Here is a 20417-nt window from a genome sequence, read left to right as displayed (position 1 = left end):
TTTGTAAAGATGGCAAAAATGACATCCATATTTGAACAATTATTAGGATTAAAATTGTAGGAGAAAACGTAGAATTCTATAAGATTAAGATTTCTCACTATTAAGAGCTTATGTAAAAAAACTATAAATACATTTAGATAAATGAAAGAACAGAACCGAAATAAAATAGCATCATAAAAAGAAATAAAAACCGACCTTCAAAATACAATGTATTGGCGGATCATATAAATTTTTAAGGTTAATAAGTAACAATACAATGATTTACAAAAAAAGGAATATTTTTATTATAAATGTGGTGACCTAAAAAAAAATATAGCATCATTTTTCAATACCAATTAAATGAGTCTAAGAAAAAGGACAATGTAATTTTTAAAAAAAAGATAAGTTGTGTACATTAAAATATTGTGGTGGAAAGCAAATGATAACTTTTAAAATGTAATCATAATTAATAAAATAAAACATTAATGCCAACAGTTTATTTATCACCAATTATATTTTCGTCGGCTGAGTGTTGTGGTCGTCTATATCCATTTTTATTAAATAATTTTTCAGGGTAAAATACCAGCATAAATAATGCAAATAAAGAATTATATTCTATTTTACATTTTAACATTTTTATTAAAGATGTGGAAGGATACCAGACTGAAGAGATTGATTTACCGAGAAAAATGTATACTGCAAAAAAAAGTGGATATAGAACATTATAATACTGAGCCGATGACTTATTTAAAATTTCGCGACAAATCCCTAAAAATGAATCACCGTGAATAAAAAACTAATTCTAAAGCGTCAATTAACTGAGAATAATTAAGTGACTCCTTTTTTTAAAAAAAATATTAACTGAACTTTTCAAATATATATATGTTAGCGGTGTTATTTTTTCAACTTAAAACATTTTTTGAGCGGGTTTTTAATTATTGAAAATCTGATTTTGGAAATACATTTAAGCAGATTTGGACCTATGCTATAAATTGTAGGCAACGCTAATCTTTGAGTCAATCAAAATTTATATAATCTAAAACGAGTATATATTAAATTAAGTTGATGATAAAATTGTCTGAAATTCATAGGCTAGATATTCCAAACATGATGGAATACATTTCTGGTAAAATTAAATTCTTAAATTTTGAAAAAGGCGCTCAAAAAATGATTCAAACTTGAAAAAATAACACATTGCCGCTAACATATAATCTTATAATTATTTTCTAGCGAACTAATATTGTTATATTAATTTACTTGGTATATGAGTTTAAGCGTAGAAGTATTAACGTGATGCGAAAATGAGGCTACGTCAGAGATTATTTGCGTGGAACTCCTTTCAAAATAGCGCTTTTGAAAACTGTAATCATAAAGAATGAGCGGAAAGGTGAGATCGATTAAATTATCGCCCGTTTTCGGTGGAGGCTTTGAACTGTTTTAAATGATTAAGTTTTAATCACCTACATTTTGTCTTTTAATTGATTAAATAATGTAAACTCAAAACTCTCGAATTCTGTTTAAAAATATATTTCTAAGCTTATTTAGGAACAGGAAAATTAATTTCAAACACTTAAATCCTATTAAAGGGTTTTAACCAGACCAAGGAATCTCCTTAGAGATCTATCTAATTTCTCTTACATCATCCACCTTTCCTTAGATGACCCACCACTCCATTTATATTTTTCCATTTTAGATTATTTTTTTAAATAGGCTCTTTTAAACATTAATAGCTAACATATCGATACACATCTTATAAATCTTTGAAATAATGTCATTATTTATATTTAAAAAAATGTAATTAAATAAATTACTCAGAGGGTATGATACGAGGTATGACAAAAGTTTCCCTAAATTTAGCCTTAACTCGTATAGTTTTGAAGGCGACTGGAGGCACCAAGGGCGTGGTTAGACCCGGAATACATTCTATGATGTTGATTCGAAGAGAAGAAAGGATTAAATCAAGTTCCAAAACACACTTATCCGTTATCTCGGAGTGCGAAAATAACAATGTTTGAGGTAAGTAGTTGATATCGGTAACGATAGATAACAATGGCTTGAGGCAATAACAAGCGCGTGCCATATTGGGAAGGGTGGCGCAGTTTTCGAAGTTATCGACAGGGACTGATGTCAAATTGAATGCGAAATGAGGTGACATAAAACGGAAATTTATGCGATATATATAAATATTTAGTTCATCATAGTAATATCTTTTTCGTATGTGTATATAATTTTATAAAGATTAATCAATGATTGATCCCGAAATCAAGCCCGGAATTAGGATCTTTAATAGCAAAAATAATAAAATCTTAGTCTCATCCTTTTCCGGGTATGATTCAACTGTTCTCAGAAAAAAATGTGAGGAACAAAGTGGGATATTTATTTTATTAAAAATGATAGTTTTTTTAATCTTATTGACGTTTGTCTTTTAAGACTAACTCTGTCCCCTTATCTCGCAATAATGTTGAATTCAATTTGACATATTATAGGTTATTTAATATTGAAGGTGTAGGGTAGCTAGAGCCCTGCACGGGCTGCAAGAGGGAGCCACCCGAGACCCGAAAATTAAATATTAAAAATATAATTATTTCATTTCAACGAAATGTCAATCAGAAGCTCATGTTATTTTTAATCTAATTTCACTTATTCATTTATGTAATTTCCATTTCTCAAATTAACAATTTCCTGTGATTGTGATTTGCATCGTGATTAACTTAATTGCTTATATACATCATATTCTACGTTAAATTAAATGTATATTAATTTCTACATTTAGAAAATTATAAAATCTGACAGTTATGAAATATTTTTTTCAGTTGATAATTTTTGTTATATCTAATATCTATTAATTAAATAGCCTCAGATTTTTATATAATTAAAATTGTTTAATAGAATGGATTTAAATTTGAAAAGTTCTGAAAAGATTAGAATTCAAGTTTAAGACCAAAGAAAATAGGAAATGGGAAATATGATATTGATAAATAGGGTAAAAAAATTCTAAAAATTTTTTAGACGAGCTCGGGTCGGACTGGAACAAAAATTTTGTGCTCCTCGAACACAAAATTTTTTAATCAGGCTCGGGTCGGCTTTAAGCCGTGGAAAAATCACTATGCAGGGCTTTAAATGTAGCTAGGATTTTCCCATGACGGAGAAGGGGGGATTTATTGAGGACAACCGCTAATTATTGTTTTAAAAACTTATTTGCCTATATATATTTACATTTTTTTATTGTTTATAAGACGATGTGGGCGCGGGTGTATTTACCCCTTCCATCTTCCCCTATGTCAATGCTTTCTAAAGTTATTATTACATGAATAAATTTTTGAAACCTTTCTCTCCATCATTAGATAATCTAGGAGTGGTGCGATTCTCCTCATTGCTCTCTTTGTCGGGAAGATTATTAGGGAACGCCAAAAGGTTTTCATTCTGAGTAAAAATCAAATTTTGAATCAAAAATTCTTGATATATGGGCGCGATAATATCCGCCAATTGGTTTTGATGTATTTTCGAAGAGTTCTGTAATGATAATAAATAAGAAGTTATCGACGGAAAGAGGCCAAATTCGAAGTCATCGTTGTTATTTGCATTTTCCTCCGCGCATGATGAATTACAAGTGTCTTTTTAAAAAAGAGGAAATCACATAAATATATACTAATAAATAAAAAAAATATCGCATCCTGCAATTTCCCTTGCCCAAATTCATACCTTCCAGGCCAAAGTAGCTGAAGGGCATTAAGGGGTAAAACTATGGTCCATAATCTCTACCATGCATTATATACATACAAACATTCTTTCTTTCTTCTTTTTTTCAATAAAATTCTTCGTAGGTAATAGTTAAAAACTATAAGTTCATTCTGCTAAGCTTCTTCACTCGAATTTAGCGACTTAATAAAAAATTAATCTATAAAAATGTTTAGATTATAAAAATATTAAGATAATAGAAAGTAAAAATTTCCGAATAAAATATTTTCTAACTTTTTATTTTACTTATATCACCTCGTTGTAATATGAATTTTGCCAATTTTTAATAAATTTATAATTGCGATGTGCCTATACATGAAAGTTCTCGAAAATTTAATATTTAAAAAAGTAAGCATGCAAGTTAATAATTTCTTAATTTTTGGAAATATTGGAGAAAGGTTTGGAGACACAGGTAAAATTTTGAAGGAAATAAGATTTATCAGAACGAGGTTGAAGATATGTCAGAGGATTCCATTGCTATATCAAATTATAGGCCAAAATTAAATAATATATTGGGCGTGATCAAGAATACCACTGATTGCCAAATTTTTTGCTTGTAACATTTACAATATAAAACTTTTTATAAAATATTTTTTTTAAAAAAAACTAAAATCTATTATCAAAGAAACTAATATAATCAAGGAAAGAAAGAAAAATATTAACCCGTCACAATAAGTTTACCTATCTGACTGATGGTTATTTTTCCCCCATTTATAAATCCCCAAAATATTGTAATGTTTAAAATTTTTTAAAAAATCAAAAAATGTCGTGTCCAATAAAAAAAATCTCATCTTTCTCCCAATTATTAAGAATTTTAATTAATATAACAATTACCCACATCTCCATAAGTTATAAATGACTCGAGTTTTTTAGTCGTTGGCAATATTTGATCGGTAGAAAGGGTCGGTCTATGCTTGTATTTGGGTTTATTAGAACGCTGGCCGAAGCATCTTAAACAGTACATTGTTTTAAGGAAAGAAAATCTGAGTCGCGACCAAAACTTGTAGCTATAAGATTAAACGCATGTTTTTTCAAAATAAAAATAACTTATAAGTTTAAGATAAAAAAATATAAATACTTATAATAAAGAAAAATAAAATTTATTTTTAAAATGGCGTTTATTATGCCTGAATGTCACACTCCGTTTCATGGTTCTATTTATGGCATGATTAGATAAAAGGATAAGCAAAAAGGGATAATCGATTGGAACAATAAACAGAATAGAAGGAGACTTTAGAATATGTTATGACAAAAGGATTAACAAGGGGTGAAAGTGGGAACTACATTGCCGAGGGCATCTCAAGTGTAACGGATTGAATTTGCATCCACTGTTTGGCAGTAATTTATCCTACAAGAGGAATGACGGTGCTTCTTTAAAGATTGAGCATGAATTTTTGGCAAGGATAAAGAAATAAGAAAATATTTTTTTATGGAGATTTGTATAGGAGATTAGTTTATTTGTTGTATTTTTGGTTACTTTGTAATGAGAATGAATTCTAAAAGCGGAAAAAAATATTAAAAGAATAAAAAGAAACCTGTTGATGGTGGTTATTAGTTTTGTTTGTATGAAATTTCTTCTCAAATATTTTATCGTTTGAAGATCTATATTCAAATATCTACAAGAGGTGTGATTGAAAAGAATAGATCAATAGACTGGATTTGAGGATAAATGGGTTGAAAGAATGATATGATAAGATAGGGCTAAGGATCTGAAGGACAGTAAACAAAAAATAATGAAGAACTATAAATGATAATTTTTTAAAAAAAGAGAACGGAAGGCAAAATTTAAGAGAACAAGAATTAAAGAGATTATAAACACAAAACAAAAAGAGAAAAAAATAGATAAAATACGAAACGAAATACAAAAGAAAATTGGAGAAAAGAGGAAGACTAAAGACAATAGTAAAAAAACCGAGACAAACAAGAACAGATATAGCAGTGGAGAAGAAGGTATCAAGAAAAAGGAAACAATATTATAGAGAATATAAAGGCCGAGAAAAACATAGAGTGAAAATTAAAAATAAGAGATGATAGAGAACCAAGCAAAAAATAAGAGAGCAATAACGAGCACAAAGAATAGAAGATAAAAAGGAGAAAAAGTAGGGTAGATAAATAGGAAAACAGACTATAACCAACACAAATTAGATAGAAAAGAAAGAGATAAAGAATGGAGAAAGGAAAAAGAAATGAAATGGTATGGGAGAAAATGAAGTCAAATGGAATGGGAAGATATTAAAGTAATGATGAACGAACTTAGAGAAGATAAAATAAACAAGAAGTTAAAGAGAGGAAAAACAAACTAGAAAGAGTTGAATGAAAGGAGTATAAGAAGGAAGAGTGATCAAGAAAACAATAGATAGAACCGTGAAGAGTGAAATGGGAAAAAGTGAGGTGCTGAGAAGTCAAAGGAGTATATATCATAATATTGATAATATATGAAATCGATGGTTAGAAAAAAATAAACCATTAAAGTTTTCTTTATCATTCATCCATTGTGGTATATAATTTGAATATTTATTTTTTCGAAAAATTTAAAATAATATGCAGAACTCGTTCAAGTTTTATGTTATGCAGACTAGGAACTCCAACGGACTGAGCCTACCCACGTCGCCCAATTAAACAACGGGTAGGCAGGTATTTAATTTATACTGTAGGCTGGCGGGTTAAAAAAATTTCCAACTTTTATTTCTCGCTTCCATTTCAGTAAACATTTAAGAAAAATTCATTCCTTAAAAAGCAAAAATTTTAAATAAACTTTTTTTGGATATTAAAAATAAAAATTTCCTTTTTTTGGTAATATACTAATACTTTTTTTATATATATTAATCAATTTCTTGGAAATTAAATGTCAAAATTTCCTTTTTAGGTATTAATGCTATGCAAATCATAATATATATTTATGCATCGTATTGTCATGTCATGTATTTTATTATATTAATTATTGTTTTTTATTATTTGCCCTTTTACATTTTTATTATTTTCAAAAATTGAAAAAATAAATTAGTTATTTTAAATTATATTATGGATAAAGAAAATATACAAAAAAATTGAAAAATAATTTTTAGAAGTTAAAAGAAAATGAATTATATATAATAATAAACAAATTTTCAATTATGGAAACGATATAAAATCATATTTGATGAAAATGACAAAAAGCTAGATTGGATTCACTGCATTGATTGCGAATCCATCAATAAATATAATAACAAAACTGGCACATCGTTTATCCTTCGGCATCAATGTTCATCTGCAAATTATGAAGATTTAATAGATAATAAAAAAATAACCGGATATTTAAAAAAGACAATTCTCAATCAAGCAAAAACCATAAATCGGTTATAATTGCCAATTAGAATATTGTGCTAGAGACATTAGGTATTTAAATTTATATTTATAAATTATTCTTCAATCTTTTTTAGGCTATTTCAAGCCAAATGGATTGATAGATATTTAATTAGTTTTGGTAAAATCCTCATACCACATATTAGTAGTGCAAGAGCAAATGGAATCTTTTATCATTTTACCAAGTTTTAGAAATAATTTTTCCTTTACACCATCATTAACTTTTGCTATCTGTCTGATAACTGATGTGGGGTGTAGAATAATTTTTTCAACACTGGCAAGTATGTCCACACATTTATATAAAAGGTTTACAAATCCAGGTACTTGAATGGCCTAATAAAAGGTTGAAGAATAATTTAATATAAATTAAAATACTTTGTGTCTCTAGCACAATATCCAACAAAAATAGCTATAAGACCCCGATATTAACGTTCTATTTAATTGAGAATCTTCCTTTTTGAAATATCAATTTATTTTTACAATATATATAAAATCTACATAATTTACATACGAGCATTGATAGCGTAGAAAAAAAAGATGTGCCAGTTTTGTTGTTATATTTTATAGATGGATTCGCAATCATTGCAGCGAATCCAATCTAGCTTTTGTCATTTTCATCAAAAATAATTTTAAATTGTTTTATAGTTGAAGATTTATGTTTATTATTATTTAATTCATTCTTTTTTTGACTTATAAAAATTTTTTTTTCCTTTATTCTGAATTTTCAATTTTTAAAAATAAAATTAAATAAAAATTAAAAAATATATTTATTGTTAAAAATTAAATAAAAATTTGGCTATAAAAAAAATTAATCACTTATAATAAGACACCAAAAATTTCCATTGGTGGTTCTCTCTTATCAAGTATAAATGAAAATAGTGGAAACGCTAAAAATAATAACCGCCAAAATATCTAATTTACCTCAAAACTCAAACATTCAAATAATAGTGTCCCCCTAAAAAGATATAATAATTATTAAAATAAACTACATAATATCTCTTAAGTACACGATCTAAAAGTCTTAATTATTCCCTTACATAATGTAGGAATAATTATATTTAATAGAAATTTAGAATAATAAAAATTAGCATATTAGTATTAGCTAACCTGTGCAATATGATCGACGATCCTGTCCCAATGCTCCTTGATTTGACGATCGAGCTGGTTATAACCGGCGCAGTGCGTTTACTTTTAATTGTCCTCTCTTCGATCTCGTTGTTCTTAGGTTCTTTAACAATAAAGTGGCCTTTGTCAGATTTATCGCTAAGAGTTTGGTGATTATCTTTATTCATTCGAATCGCTTCATCAAGCCCTCGTTCAGAATTAAGATCATCTCGATTAAGAGCGCTCATATCATAATTTAGATGGTTCAGGAGAAACCTTTGAGTTTCTTTTAAGAATAAATTATTTCTGCATAACGTTCGCGAACGTTTCAAAAGTACCTGAGAATTTTGTTCGTACCATAGGAGAGAAGATACGGGAAGTATCGCCTTGTAAAGGTTAGAATCGGAGGCGAAAGTATTTTTAGTGGATATGAATGGCCATTCGTGTAAATCTTTATTAACTGTCATTTTGTAAACGAAAATGAATAAATTGTAGGGTTAGGGAAAATAAAAAATTTAAACTTAGTAATTCAAAAAAAAATCATCCCTTACAATAATCTTCTTCTGAACGCGAATATATGTCAGAGTACCACAGCTGGAATATATAGGTGACAGATGCAGAGTTTAAGGTTAATGCTTGTTCGGAAAAAACGGATGGAAATTCAAATGCGCCTGGCTTTCATATTATTTAATTGTGTAAGGTCCATATTATCAAATATTCGCATTTTTGAAATAGTTAAATATGGTATTTAATTTTTAAAAAGATAGAATTAGTGAGAGAAAAAAACTTGTAATAAAACTTTTCATTTGGTAATAATCCTTGAGGTGAGGGGAGTTTAACATTTTAAAAAAATATGGGCTGAGGTAGGTGGGGATACAAATAATTCTGAATAGAAAAGCTCAAAAAAAAATATCCCAAGGAAAATATATCTAGCGGGGGGAAAAAGTGGAAAATATTAATAAACAACCCCATAAATTATTTTTTAAAATGGCAATCATTAAGCTATGAATTGATAAGAGAATTTGGAATTGTATCATGTATCAGTATCGGGAGGGGGGGAGGGTGATTCGAAAAATGGTACAAAAAAAGAAGCAAACTTACAAATAATTCTTCGAATTCGGTGTTTTGTGACTTCGAGAATAAGTGATACAGTAAACGGCTTCTATAAAGGTCATAATTTTCATCGTAAATTTTCAAGAACTTGGAAAGTCTGCAAACTGGATTCACCCAGGAAGTCAGGGATGTTGACATGATCGTGAAAATATGCCAATCGTCTCTAATATAAATTTAGACATGTATGTAATGAGAAATATTTATATATAAATGGCAACCCACTCTAGGTATGTATGAGAAGAATTTTTATATATAATTATGCGTGCCGTAGGAGAGGAGGGGGATTACCAAATTCAGGACTATGTTTCATAAACTTAAACTATAAATAGCGCGCGTTATTTAACTTTTAAAATCTCCTTTTACCGAAATCATATTCCAGCATGCAGAGTTTCAGACATCTGGTAGATAGATATTATTATTATTATAATAAAAAGGGTTCGAGTCCGATCAATAATTTTTTTAAAATAATATCTGTAATACTCTTTCTGCCCCGAGTTGTATTTACACAAGACGAATACAAAAAAAATATCATAATTGATCATTTAAGTTTAAAGCCATTGCTATATTATATATAAATATCTTTGTTAAAAAAATATTAAGAATTTGCACAAAGTAAGCATTATATGGTATAAACCTTCTGTGTCAAATGATAATAATTTTCATATGCTGGCCTTTGCAATATCACCATAATATATGATTTGATAGCTAAAAATGATTTTTTCACTAAAGATATGGAATTGATCAGAGAGCCATTTTGATTTATAAAATTTGTTTTAAGCACATCAAAAAGAAAATTCCAAATTTTAAAAAATAAATATTTAAGGTGGCTCAAATTGGAAAATGTTTAGGATTACTTAAAATCTAATAAGTGTGGAGAAAATACTGCTTTAAACGCCAGTGATAGTTTAGTATTGATAAGGGTCAAAACCTGACGTGAGGCTGAGAATAAACATATAATTATTCAATTTTTAAAAAGGGGGAACTCCCTGTCATTCATTTTTTTCATAATTTATGAAAATTATTAGGCATTTCATTTAAAATTATATAATATACCTAGCGGGTGTAGTTTCCTCACTTTGATCGAAATTAAATGAAACTGGAAAATCAAACCAAACGTCACCGCAAGTTACTTCCATTCGGCTCATATTTTTGTTATTACAAACATCATTATTATCTTTGATATTCTCCTTGAATAAATCATTGCGTGTGTCCTTTCTTTTATCATTTTTGACCTCTTTATCCATAATGTCATCCCTTATGATTGTGATTAGGGAAGTTGGAAGGAGATCAATAAAACTATCGTTGCGAAATTTAGCATCTATCAACTCCAGTCCGAATTCTAGCACTATAAGAGCTTTCGTTTTGGGGATGGGAGTCAAAGTAAACCCGACCTTAGAATTTTTCTCAGAAATTATAGCCTTATTAGCGGAATCGTCGAAAGGAGATGAAACACAGGCTTCTTTTTCGAAGCGCCTGGCTTGAAATCCCAAACTTTTTATGGTGATTCGGACTTTTAATTATAATTTTAAACAAATAAAAAATTAATTTTCTAAAACATACTAAATAAAATACGGAAAAATATCCGAATAAATCCTAATTCTATAAGGAAGAAAGGATATGTGAGGTAACAACCCGGATTAAAAACACAAATAATGGATGATCTTCAAACAATGTTAGTCAGTTAAAATCGAGAAAGCAGTCTGAATAAAGGTAAGCGAAATATTTAAAATAATTATTGAATCAATGAAATAGATGAAATGTATAACGCAAAAAATTACGGTAATTTTTGGACAGTCTATATCGAGACTGTTGGTTATAAGTTGAATAACGGGTCTCAAATGATCGCAAAACATTAATGTTCAAAGATTGGGCTTGCACAATGAATAAGGTACAACAAGTAGCCAAGTTTTCTATATCATCGATTTGTGACATCAAAACTTTTTCTTTGATTAGACAGGTTTGCAGTGCGTTAATTTTAAACTATATTTATTTTTTATTTTGATAAATTAATATTAACTTATTGTTATATAATTTTAAATATAAATATATTAAATAAAATTATATAAATGGGTAGGTCGGTCTCATTTTTTGGCTAAGAGCATATCATAGCGTTCAATAAATTAAACCTGTAGGCTATGACTTCGCAGGCAATTTAAAAAAAAGGCTTTATGTTAATGAGCGAATATTTTAAAAGGCACTCACGTCTGTATAAATCGTTTACGTTTATAAATTTTGCAAAAATCATTTTAATTAATAGCGAAGACATAGGCTTAATTTATAGAATGCATTATGTTCAAGCGTTGCGTCTTTTCATGTTATCAAAATCGGAGCGGATTCTTCATAGCATTAACAGTGGTTAAGTGTTAATATTTTTAGAAATAACGTAAGCATTTATAAATTAAATTCCTTTATATTGGCTCGATTTTGTAAATAATGATGCGTTAGATAACGCGCCACTTGAACATAAAGCGACTATAAATTAAGCCATAGGCTTAATTATAAAAAATTCATCTATTAGTTTAAAAAATATGGAAGTTATTCGGAATTAATAGAAATAGAAAGCAGACGATAAAAAAAATTATTGTGCAAACGTTCTAAATATCTACATATTTAAGAATTGAATTTGAAACGTCTGACATTTTGGTTTGCCATCTTATAACAATATGCACTCGAGGGCTCTGGGTTTCTTAGACCTTAGTTATAAAGATGAATCAATTTGTATGATCAAGTGCTAAAAAATTTAATAAGGTTGAGCAGCCTAAAGAAACACAATAAAAACCCTCTATTTTCTTTTTTTGAATAATTAAAGATTTATAACCCCGGGAATCTCGACTTGATACACATAATTGGTAGGTATTTGAGTGTAGGTATGAAAGGAAGAGATCATGGAATCGTAAATATTGAACTGTAAACGTCTCAACAAACCTGTAGCATTGTATTGAAAGTGCGGAGAGGAAAATATATCCAACATCTCTTGGACAATATCCAGACTTAGGGGCGTAACTTGTAACGCTATAAAGTCGGAAAAGCGGATAACTATTACGGTACAATTTTGGGTCAAAGTTATCATCTCGATATCAAATTCGTTTGGACTATATAACCGACTTTTTTTTAAAAAAAGTGCGAATATATTTAATAATTTTTATTTTAGTTATCATAAAATTCATTATCCATTACAATCTGTCGTCTATTTCGATTGTCAGCATTTAGAAACTATAACAGCTATAGCCATGAATAGCCGTAAACATTTTATAAAAATATGGTTTAGTGATGGCCTATTTACATAGCTGCAACTCATATATGTCTCGAATTTTTCGAGGAAAATCAAAAAAAATTGGATATCCCCCTCCCACCCTAAATAAAACTCTACGACGAAGGGGAGAGAGGGTCTTATTTTCATACCTATTAATTCGACTCCTTCTAAAAACTCCTTCTGTGGTCATATAATGACCGTCACCTTCTCCCTTTTTTTCCGTAACGAGTAGCGTATGTATCCCTCTACTATTCCCTGATATCGATGCCATCTTCCCAATATTGTCAATTTTCTCGGGACAATGAACGTCATTTACTAGCTCATATCTATCACAAAAATCTAGGTAACCAGCCATCAATAGAGGAGATTGGGTCAGAGGTCGTTTCCTTTGACCAGTCAGAATTACCGATTCCGTTTGACACCCGTCGCTGCTTTTAGTTTGAGATGGGTTTGTTTGCACTTGTTGAGTATCAAAAGAACCGGGCGACGTTTCGAGAGATGAGATTGAAGATTTGGCAGAAGAAAATTGGTCGCTGCCAAGGCTTATCTTATCGTAACTGGTAGGCATGTTGTAATTGATGTTTTTGTCTGCTTCGTTTATTGGGCTGTTATTCAAGGTAAGATTGTGATCGATAGAGTTGGAGTGCGAAAAGTGGTAATGTAGCTTATCTAAACAAGCAAAAAAAGAGAGTAATAAGGAATAGGGTTAAAATAGCTATTTTCGATATAAAATCTTATATTAAAAAAAATAAAATAAAACCTTCAATCCCGATATAATTTTTGGCATCAAGATTTCGTTGAGGTCTAGATATTCCGGAGGCAACTTTACCAACGGTATCGAAGTTAGCTTCTATTTCGTTTAGCAAATTATCAGATTGGAACAACATACTATCATATAGAAATGGTAATCTATGAGTAGATCTGTCGTGAAAAGTCAAAAAGCGTCTTTGAATGAGAGATAAGTTGCGTGGCTTCATCGAGCTAGATTTGTTGAAGTGATCTTAATTAAATCAAGGTAATACATTATATATCCATAATGTATTAGCCATGGGCCATAACCAGAATACTGGTGGAGATGGGAGCAGCAAATTGGTTTATTTAATTTAAAACTAATAAAAAATATTTTATGTATCAATTCAATTTTAGAAAACAAACTAAGGAATATTCAAAGGAATATTTAGCATATCATCATAACAAATTAAATAATGCAACATTCGATTATTTTTTAAATTATAATTTAATTTCATATAAATTGCATAAAACTTTTCTTTTTTTTAAAAAATTTTTTTTATTTATGCCAATCAATAGTATTCGCACAAATGATGTTATTTAAATTAGAAATTATTTTAATCAATACTATTGGAATAACTGGCTCTACTAATTTCAGTTTTAAAAAAAATTTATCTAAGGAAAAGAAGTCTGTAGAATATATGTTTTTTTTTCAAGAAGTGAGAAAAAAAATTTTGAACAAAAATATAAAATGAGATAATTCATATTTATATATATAGGAAAACCATCAATTCTTGTTGGATTCGCGTTTATATTTACACGCAACGCTGGGATGATTATATGAGCGCATTCAATACTAAGTAAAGGAGCGTATTCATGATAAAGAGAAATGGATGCTGAACTGGGTATGCTTAGTTGAGACGCGATAGTTTGGTCTAGGGGGTCTATTAAATTGCTAGAAACGTATGATATGGGCGGAATCTATATAAATGTTATATAAACTAAAAACAAGGGTTATTTTAAAACCAAAATACGAGCTTTGTTTTTTGGTTTCCCGAAGCCATAGAATCAACAACGCAATACCCCAACTAAATTGGGAGACACTCCAAAATAACTTAAAACGACATTGATCAAAAACTATTTGTAAATCTAACGTGATTTCATGACATAGCGTAATGCCAAACAATATGATTTTTTATGAAAATAAATTTAAAATTTTATTTAAAAAATTTAAACCAATTAAATCTTAATTAGTAATAACGATATCATCAATTTAGTCCTGCCATCGCTAGGCTAAGGAAAGAGTAAAAGTTGCTTAGACGCAAGAACTCAATTAAAGAGTGCCTAAAATATTTATTTTAGGAGAAAGCGTTTTTTTGAACATGTCTAAGTGATAAAAACGATGATTCTTTTTTATAAAAAGAAGCCTTTAAAAAACATAAATTTAAACCTTGATAACCAGTATTCTATGGCCAGAACTTGGCATATTAACTGCGGTTGAAATTCTAGCATCGCAACCTTTAAATTCGAAACCAAAACGAGTAAATCTAAAAGTTTCGATTGGGTAGAAAGGGGAAACCACTATTTTATGGCTATTCGCGTGATCATTTCTCAATTCCTTAAGACGCATCTTATCAATTTGCAAAGTTGTTTTCACCGAATCTTCCGCCCCTTGATTTGCGTCAACAATTTTGGGAGGTATCGGTGAGCAGGATTGGGAAGATAATTTAAAAGTAAGAGCTATGCAGTTCAGGGCATCGACTAAAGTGTAAAACTAGTAATTTAAAAAAATTAATAAATAAAATGTACTTATTGTACAAAAAATTATAATAAAAATTTGGCGCAAAGTATGAATGATATAATATTGATATTTTCTTAAATTCAAAATATAATTATAGAGTTTAATATGTTAAAATTTTTTAGAAAGAAAATTTTTTATAAAGATAAAGTTTAAACCTGAAACAACAACCATAAATAGTTCTTTTAATCATGCTGACTATAAAGAATATTTCTTATATATTCCAGAAAACCTCCAAAAAAAAAGATAAAACGTATTTAAATCCCTAGCTTCTTTATTCTTTACTGAAAATTATATTTATAAGTTACATGTTTGGGTGAAAAGTTTCCGTTCAGGGATTCAATATCGCAATTAGTGATCCAGCCATATTCCAACGATTCTTGAAGTATGGAAAGTTCTCTTCTGGAGAAGAGGGCTCTCCCTTTAAACAATAATCCGTTAGCGAACAAAACACTGCTAGTATTATTCGGTCCCTTTATTTAAATTATAATATATGAATTTTTTAAAAAATAATTTGGGTTGAAGTTCTTAAAAAAATTTAAAAGCGGGTTTTGGTTCCGAGATTTAAAAACGGTTTCTAGCGTCCCATATTCTGATTCGAAACTTCATAAGTAATAGGATAAAAAAAATTTTTTAAATAAATCAATAAAAAAAATTTCCAACACGGCCCACAAAATAATTTTAAAACATTTTTGTCCTGTCCAGTCGGTGATAATTTTTTAGATAAAGCAAAAAAAGATTATATATTGGCTTAAATTTTAAGGCTTTAAAAAAAATTGCGAACTTTAAGCCATGTGACCATATAAACAATTATAAACCCACATAAATTGATCACGCTAAACTTTTTAAATAAATAAAAAATAAATATACAATTAGTTACACTTTTGTACGTAGAAAAGATGGTGATAAATAAAACAATAAAAATAGAACTTACACTGAACACTCTGATTCAAACAAAAAGTATAAAATCATGGGCCATCGGCAGGCCGCCTTTATGCCGAGAACAAAAATATCATATTTATGAGTGTCTTTAATCATATGCCTAATTTAATATAAGTATTACTTGATTTTTAGAATTATTATTGGTCGTGTCAGTGATATCGCTGAATTCGGGAACTGTCAAGGTAAACGGCGACACGGCTAATTTAAATTTAGTTTCGTCGATAGATTTCGTCATCAAAAAGCGAATGTTTTCCAAATCAAGATGAGGACAATATTCTCTGAAGATTTCCAAACAATCCTGCATCCATATTTAATTTCCAATTATTACAAATTCGAATAAGTTATTTTTTTTAATATGTCAATCACTAAATTCGTAAAGAAACAAGAACGGCGATGCGAGGAACAATATTTTTTAAAAAAACTAAACTTATTCCTAAAAATAGGGAATGAACTAAACAAAAATATTTTATTGAAAGCCACGTCCAAACTCTATTTTCTGACTTTAATCCCTATCAATATACAACTATGTAAATCCATTACCGTTTTTCAAACTATCAAAAAACTTATATACCTCAATTAGCGTTGTTAAACGACTGGATTTGAGCCGATTTTCAGAACTCAATATTTTATATCCAGAAAAATATTACACAAGCCTGAAGATTTTGCTCATAGATGGCGCATAAAAGTTTGGATATCTATTAGAGAAATCTCGAGGCCTTAGGCAATATTTTTCTGGTTAAAATATTGAGTCAGTAAATTTAAAAATAGGCTCTAAACAAGCCATTTAATAACACTGACCTCAATTCTATTCGATTCGACAATTTGAGTAATTTGTTTAAAAAAAATTCTGAAATAATGAATAATCAAGTTTGGGCATAAACCATTATGGCTATATGAAAAGCAGGGTGTCGAACCGATCGGTATACAAGATTTAATTGCATTTCGGTTCTAATTTACAATTTTAAAATGGTTTAGTTATATTACAGTTATTTCTAAATGATGTTTGTTTCGGTTTGTTTACAAATTCATTTCTATTTTCGGTTCGAACTTGTTTTCATAAAGTTTTAGTTTTCTATAATTAATTATCGTACATATCAGTTTGTTGACACGTAATAATCTAATAAAAAATATTTTTTAAAAATAAGGAAGTTATAGGAAATTATTTTATTATAAACATTATTTTAAATTATTGTCTTTCATTTAAAAATAAATAAATACAATTTCAAAAACAGGTGTGAAATTGTTCGAAAGTTTTTATAACGTTTCGGTTAGGGTTGCTAAAAAGACCGATTCGGGTCATTTTTAAATGACCTGATTAAGATTTGGCAAATAGAGAACCAAACCTTTCTGCCATCTATGAGCGAAATCTCCAGTCTTCCATTTTGGCCAAAAACAGGTCAATTTTTCTAGTTTTGGTTTTTCCCTTTCAAAATTTTCTCATATTGTTCGGATAATTATAACGGTTTATCTTGGGTTCGCGGTTCGGTTCGGCACCCTGATAAAAAGAAATGTAAATACTCTTTATAAGCTCTTCCAATAAAAAAAAAATCAAATATCTAAATCTTATCCGGTAATTACAAATAAAACCTTAATCAAATAGACGCGCGGTGCTTCAATATCTATATCGATATTAATATCGAGATGAGAAAAGATTTCGTTGGACACATCGTGGCAAATGTTAGGGCAAGTCATAGGTAGCGGGTTGAACTTTTGGCACTCGCCAAAATAATTTTCCTTTAAAAAAATAAACATTTAAATTTAGCGGTTCCTTATTGGCTCATTACTTTTTATTAAAAAAAATTACTTTAAAATGAAGCAATTGGTTCAAAAACATTCCATTTAAATATATGGTAGAGGGGCAAAGTGTTACAGAAACATCCATCGTATCGTAGAGATTCTCGTTATTTTTAACCGTCTTAGGAGAAGAAATATTGACTTGTGCTGCATTATCGGTATAACGACTTTGGATAAAAAATTTATTGTAAATTCCTGATATATTTTTCTTTCTTTCTTTCCTAATTATTTAATTTAATTTTTATTCTTAAATAGAATAGTTATTTCTATTTACTGTAAAACTCCAGTCTTATATAAACATTATTTTATAGTATAATATTTGTCAGCGAGTATAATATTTTAATGTCTTAGAAACTTGTTTATATTGGAATCGGAAGAATATTCGGCATAATAAGTATATATTAGTTCGAAGTTTAATCTCGTTACCTCCCAACAATTGATCCAAAACATTTTAACTTGATCATGACTACATTATATAATATAAAATTGTTGATATTAATGAAAAGATAATTTAAATTATTGATATTATATTTATTTATTAGTTTCTAATTATGACCAAACCTCGATAAATCTACCGCTCAACGTGCGGTAATATGACATATCAAATTATTTTAATGAACCCATCCTAATATCATTTTTATATTTAGATGCTCGGCTCAGGAGAACCTTAATGATAGGTTTCGCTGTATACAAATATACACATGAGAAAAAAAAATTGCTATTACTTAAATCTATCACTTTCACTTTGGTTTAATGCGTTTCGCGAATTTTCGATATTTTTATCCAATCGAGGGATTGATGCGACATTATTGTTTAAATCTATGATTCTGGCTTCCTTTTGCAGACAGAGTAATAGCGTTTTGACAGTCATGTAGTCTGGAACGTGCATAAATAGTTTGGTTTGTTCGGTCTTTGATCGAAAAAAAGATAACAAAATATATTTAGTAAACTTTGATTTTATTACTTCATCTTTCATATTATTTATTAAGTTTTTTTAAAAAAATCGTAATTTGTTTGATATAATAAACAACTCTCCTCCTGAACTATTAAAAATTTAGTTTTAGTTATGTTTCCCGTTTATAACTTTTTTCCTTCACTTTTAGCGTTTTCATTTCCGGTTCTATATATGATTTAAAAAAAATGACGTTTCCGGCATAACCGTCTACAACTTCCTATATCTTGGGGCACAAGTCTGCAAAGTGATTTTTTCGCGATTCGAGCCCGGATTTCAAAAAAAATTTGTCTGCGAATTCAAATTATTTCGATCTGACCCGAACCCGGCTAAACTTTTTTAAAATTTGAATGTTAACATTATAACATCCATAAAACAATTAAAAATTATGTGTATTACCATAAATAAAAGTTTAATCAATATCTATATTAAGCATTTAATTTGCTGGAAACATATACTTTTTATTCAGTTTACGAATTTAAAAATTATTGCGATTATATAAAAATAATGTGCATGTTATAATGGATTGAGATATATAAATAATGATGAGTCGAGTTTTCAGGATTTAAACAAGTCCTTTTATCTTCAAAGTCCCTACCAGCCGCTGAAATCGCCCATTCACTGCTAGCTAATGAAGCATGAATAGCCAGGAATTTAAGAGCCAAAACGCTTAAATTGGGAAATTCGTTTTCGTAAGTCTCCCACCAATTTAAGATTTGGTAAACGATTTTAAATATTGAAAATTTGAGTTAATTAAATAGATATTTGATAAAATTTTAATTAACCTGATAGAAATGATGTAAGTAAAGTATGTAATAATAACAACATAAAGATATAATAACAAAATAGTTGGTAAATGGATGTTATGTAAAATAATAATTGAAAACGACATGTTATTCTGATATTCTGATTGACATTATGAATTGGTGGGACACCTCTTACAACCCGACCCGAAAATAAGAGGATATTTATATCCTAACCTGACCCAAATTGAGTCGGAATACGGATAGCCAATACCTCTACCTTGGGGGCCCTTATAATCGGGTTTATACCATATTGTTAATATTTTTATTCAGTTTTTTTAAAAAAAAACTATCAACAACTTAAGTTTTTAACCTCGCAAGAAAATTGAATTTTTTTAGAAACAGGCGCGAATTTATGTCCCCGTATATCAAAATAAGCGGCGAATTGCGAAGCCCTCAGGTTTAAAAGGCAATTGCCTAACAAGTGTATGTCACAATTCACGTAATTATACCGATCCGTAAAGATCATGAGGCCAAAATTTTCGTTTTTGATTTTGAAATGCCATATGAAGGGGGAAAAGGTGAGGATATCCAATTTTTCAGGACCTCTTGACCAGTCGTTTAATAATGCTACATGTTTTTTTTTTAAAAATGAAGGATATTTATAATTAAACCCAATTTTAGTTAATTATCCATTTTAAAGTATAATTTTAAAAAAGTATTATATTCAGAGCTATAAGGTAATTTTTTTAACATTCACTCAAATTTAAAGTATCTTAGATTTTCAGAGAAAATTTAGAGGTCCCACAAAAACTCCCGTGATTATATCTAAATAATACTATATTTATATTATGTAAGGTGGGGGTGGGGGAGGATGTTAGCCGAATAAATTTAAAATAAGAATGAGAAGTGAAAATTATAAATTTCATC

The 20417-nt window shown here is 29.0% G+C and overlaps 1 protein-coding gene across 4 annotated transcripts in view; it reads right to left on the bottom strand.

Annotated features, from left to right (window-relative positions):
* LOC135922950 (bridge-like lipid transfer protein family member 1) overlaps window positions 1–20417 on the bottom strand; it is a 73060-nt gene that overhangs the window by 33092 nt on the left and 19551 nt on the right. For 3 of the 4 annotated variants that reach the window (XM_065457499.1, XM_065457501.1, XM_065457500.1), the window contains 21 exons: window positions 19861–20117; window positions 18518–18702; window positions 18148–18258; window positions 17803–17959; window positions 17586–17732; window positions 16120–16296; window positions 15365–15529; window positions 14709–15032; window positions 14044–14239; window positions 13290–13529; window positions 12679–13198; window positions 12095–12380; window positions 11055–11256; window positions 10330–10786; window positions 9265–9439; window positions 8715–8838; window positions 8167–8623; window positions 4552–4724; window positions 3306–3593; window positions 1791–2100; window positions 1237–1411 (listed from right to left, as the gene is read on the bottom strand). In XM_065457499.1, the coding sequence (XP_065313571.1) occupies window positions 1237–1411; window positions 1791–2100; window positions 3306–3593; window positions 4552–4724; window positions 8167–8623; window positions 8715–8838; window positions 9265–9439; window positions 10330–10786; window positions 11055–11256; window positions 12095–12380; window positions 12679–13198; window positions 13290–13529; window positions 14044–14239; window positions 14709–15032; window positions 15365–15529; window positions 16120–16296; window positions 17586–17732; window positions 17803–17959; window positions 18148–18258; window positions 18518–18702; window positions 19861–20117 (5126 nt within the window). Of the gene's footprint in view, window positions 1–1236; window positions 1412–1790; window positions 2101–3305; window positions 3594–4551; window positions 4725–8166; window positions 8624–8714; window positions 8839–9264; window positions 9440–10329; window positions 10787–11054; window positions 11257–12094; window positions 12381–12678; window positions 13199–13289; window positions 13530–14043; window positions 14240–14708; window positions 15033–15364; window positions 15530–16119; window positions 16297–17585; window positions 17733–17802; window positions 17960–18147; window positions 18259–18517; window positions 18703–19860; window positions 20118–20417 lie in introns of those variants that run through there. The other variant, XM_065457502.1, reaches the window with a different exon arrangement.

This window comes from Gordionus sp. m RMFG-2023, chromosome 1 (genome assembly GCF_954871325.1).
Source record: "Gordionus sp. m RMFG-2023 chromosome 1, tfGorSpeb1-WG-v2, whole genome shotgun sequence".
NCBI lineage: Eukaryota > Metazoa > Nematomorpha > Gordioida > Chordodea > Parachordodidae > Gordionus > Gordionus sp. m RMFG-2023.
Note: the sequence above shows the minus strand (reverse complement) of the source record. Positions and strands in the feature narration are given on the sequence as shown.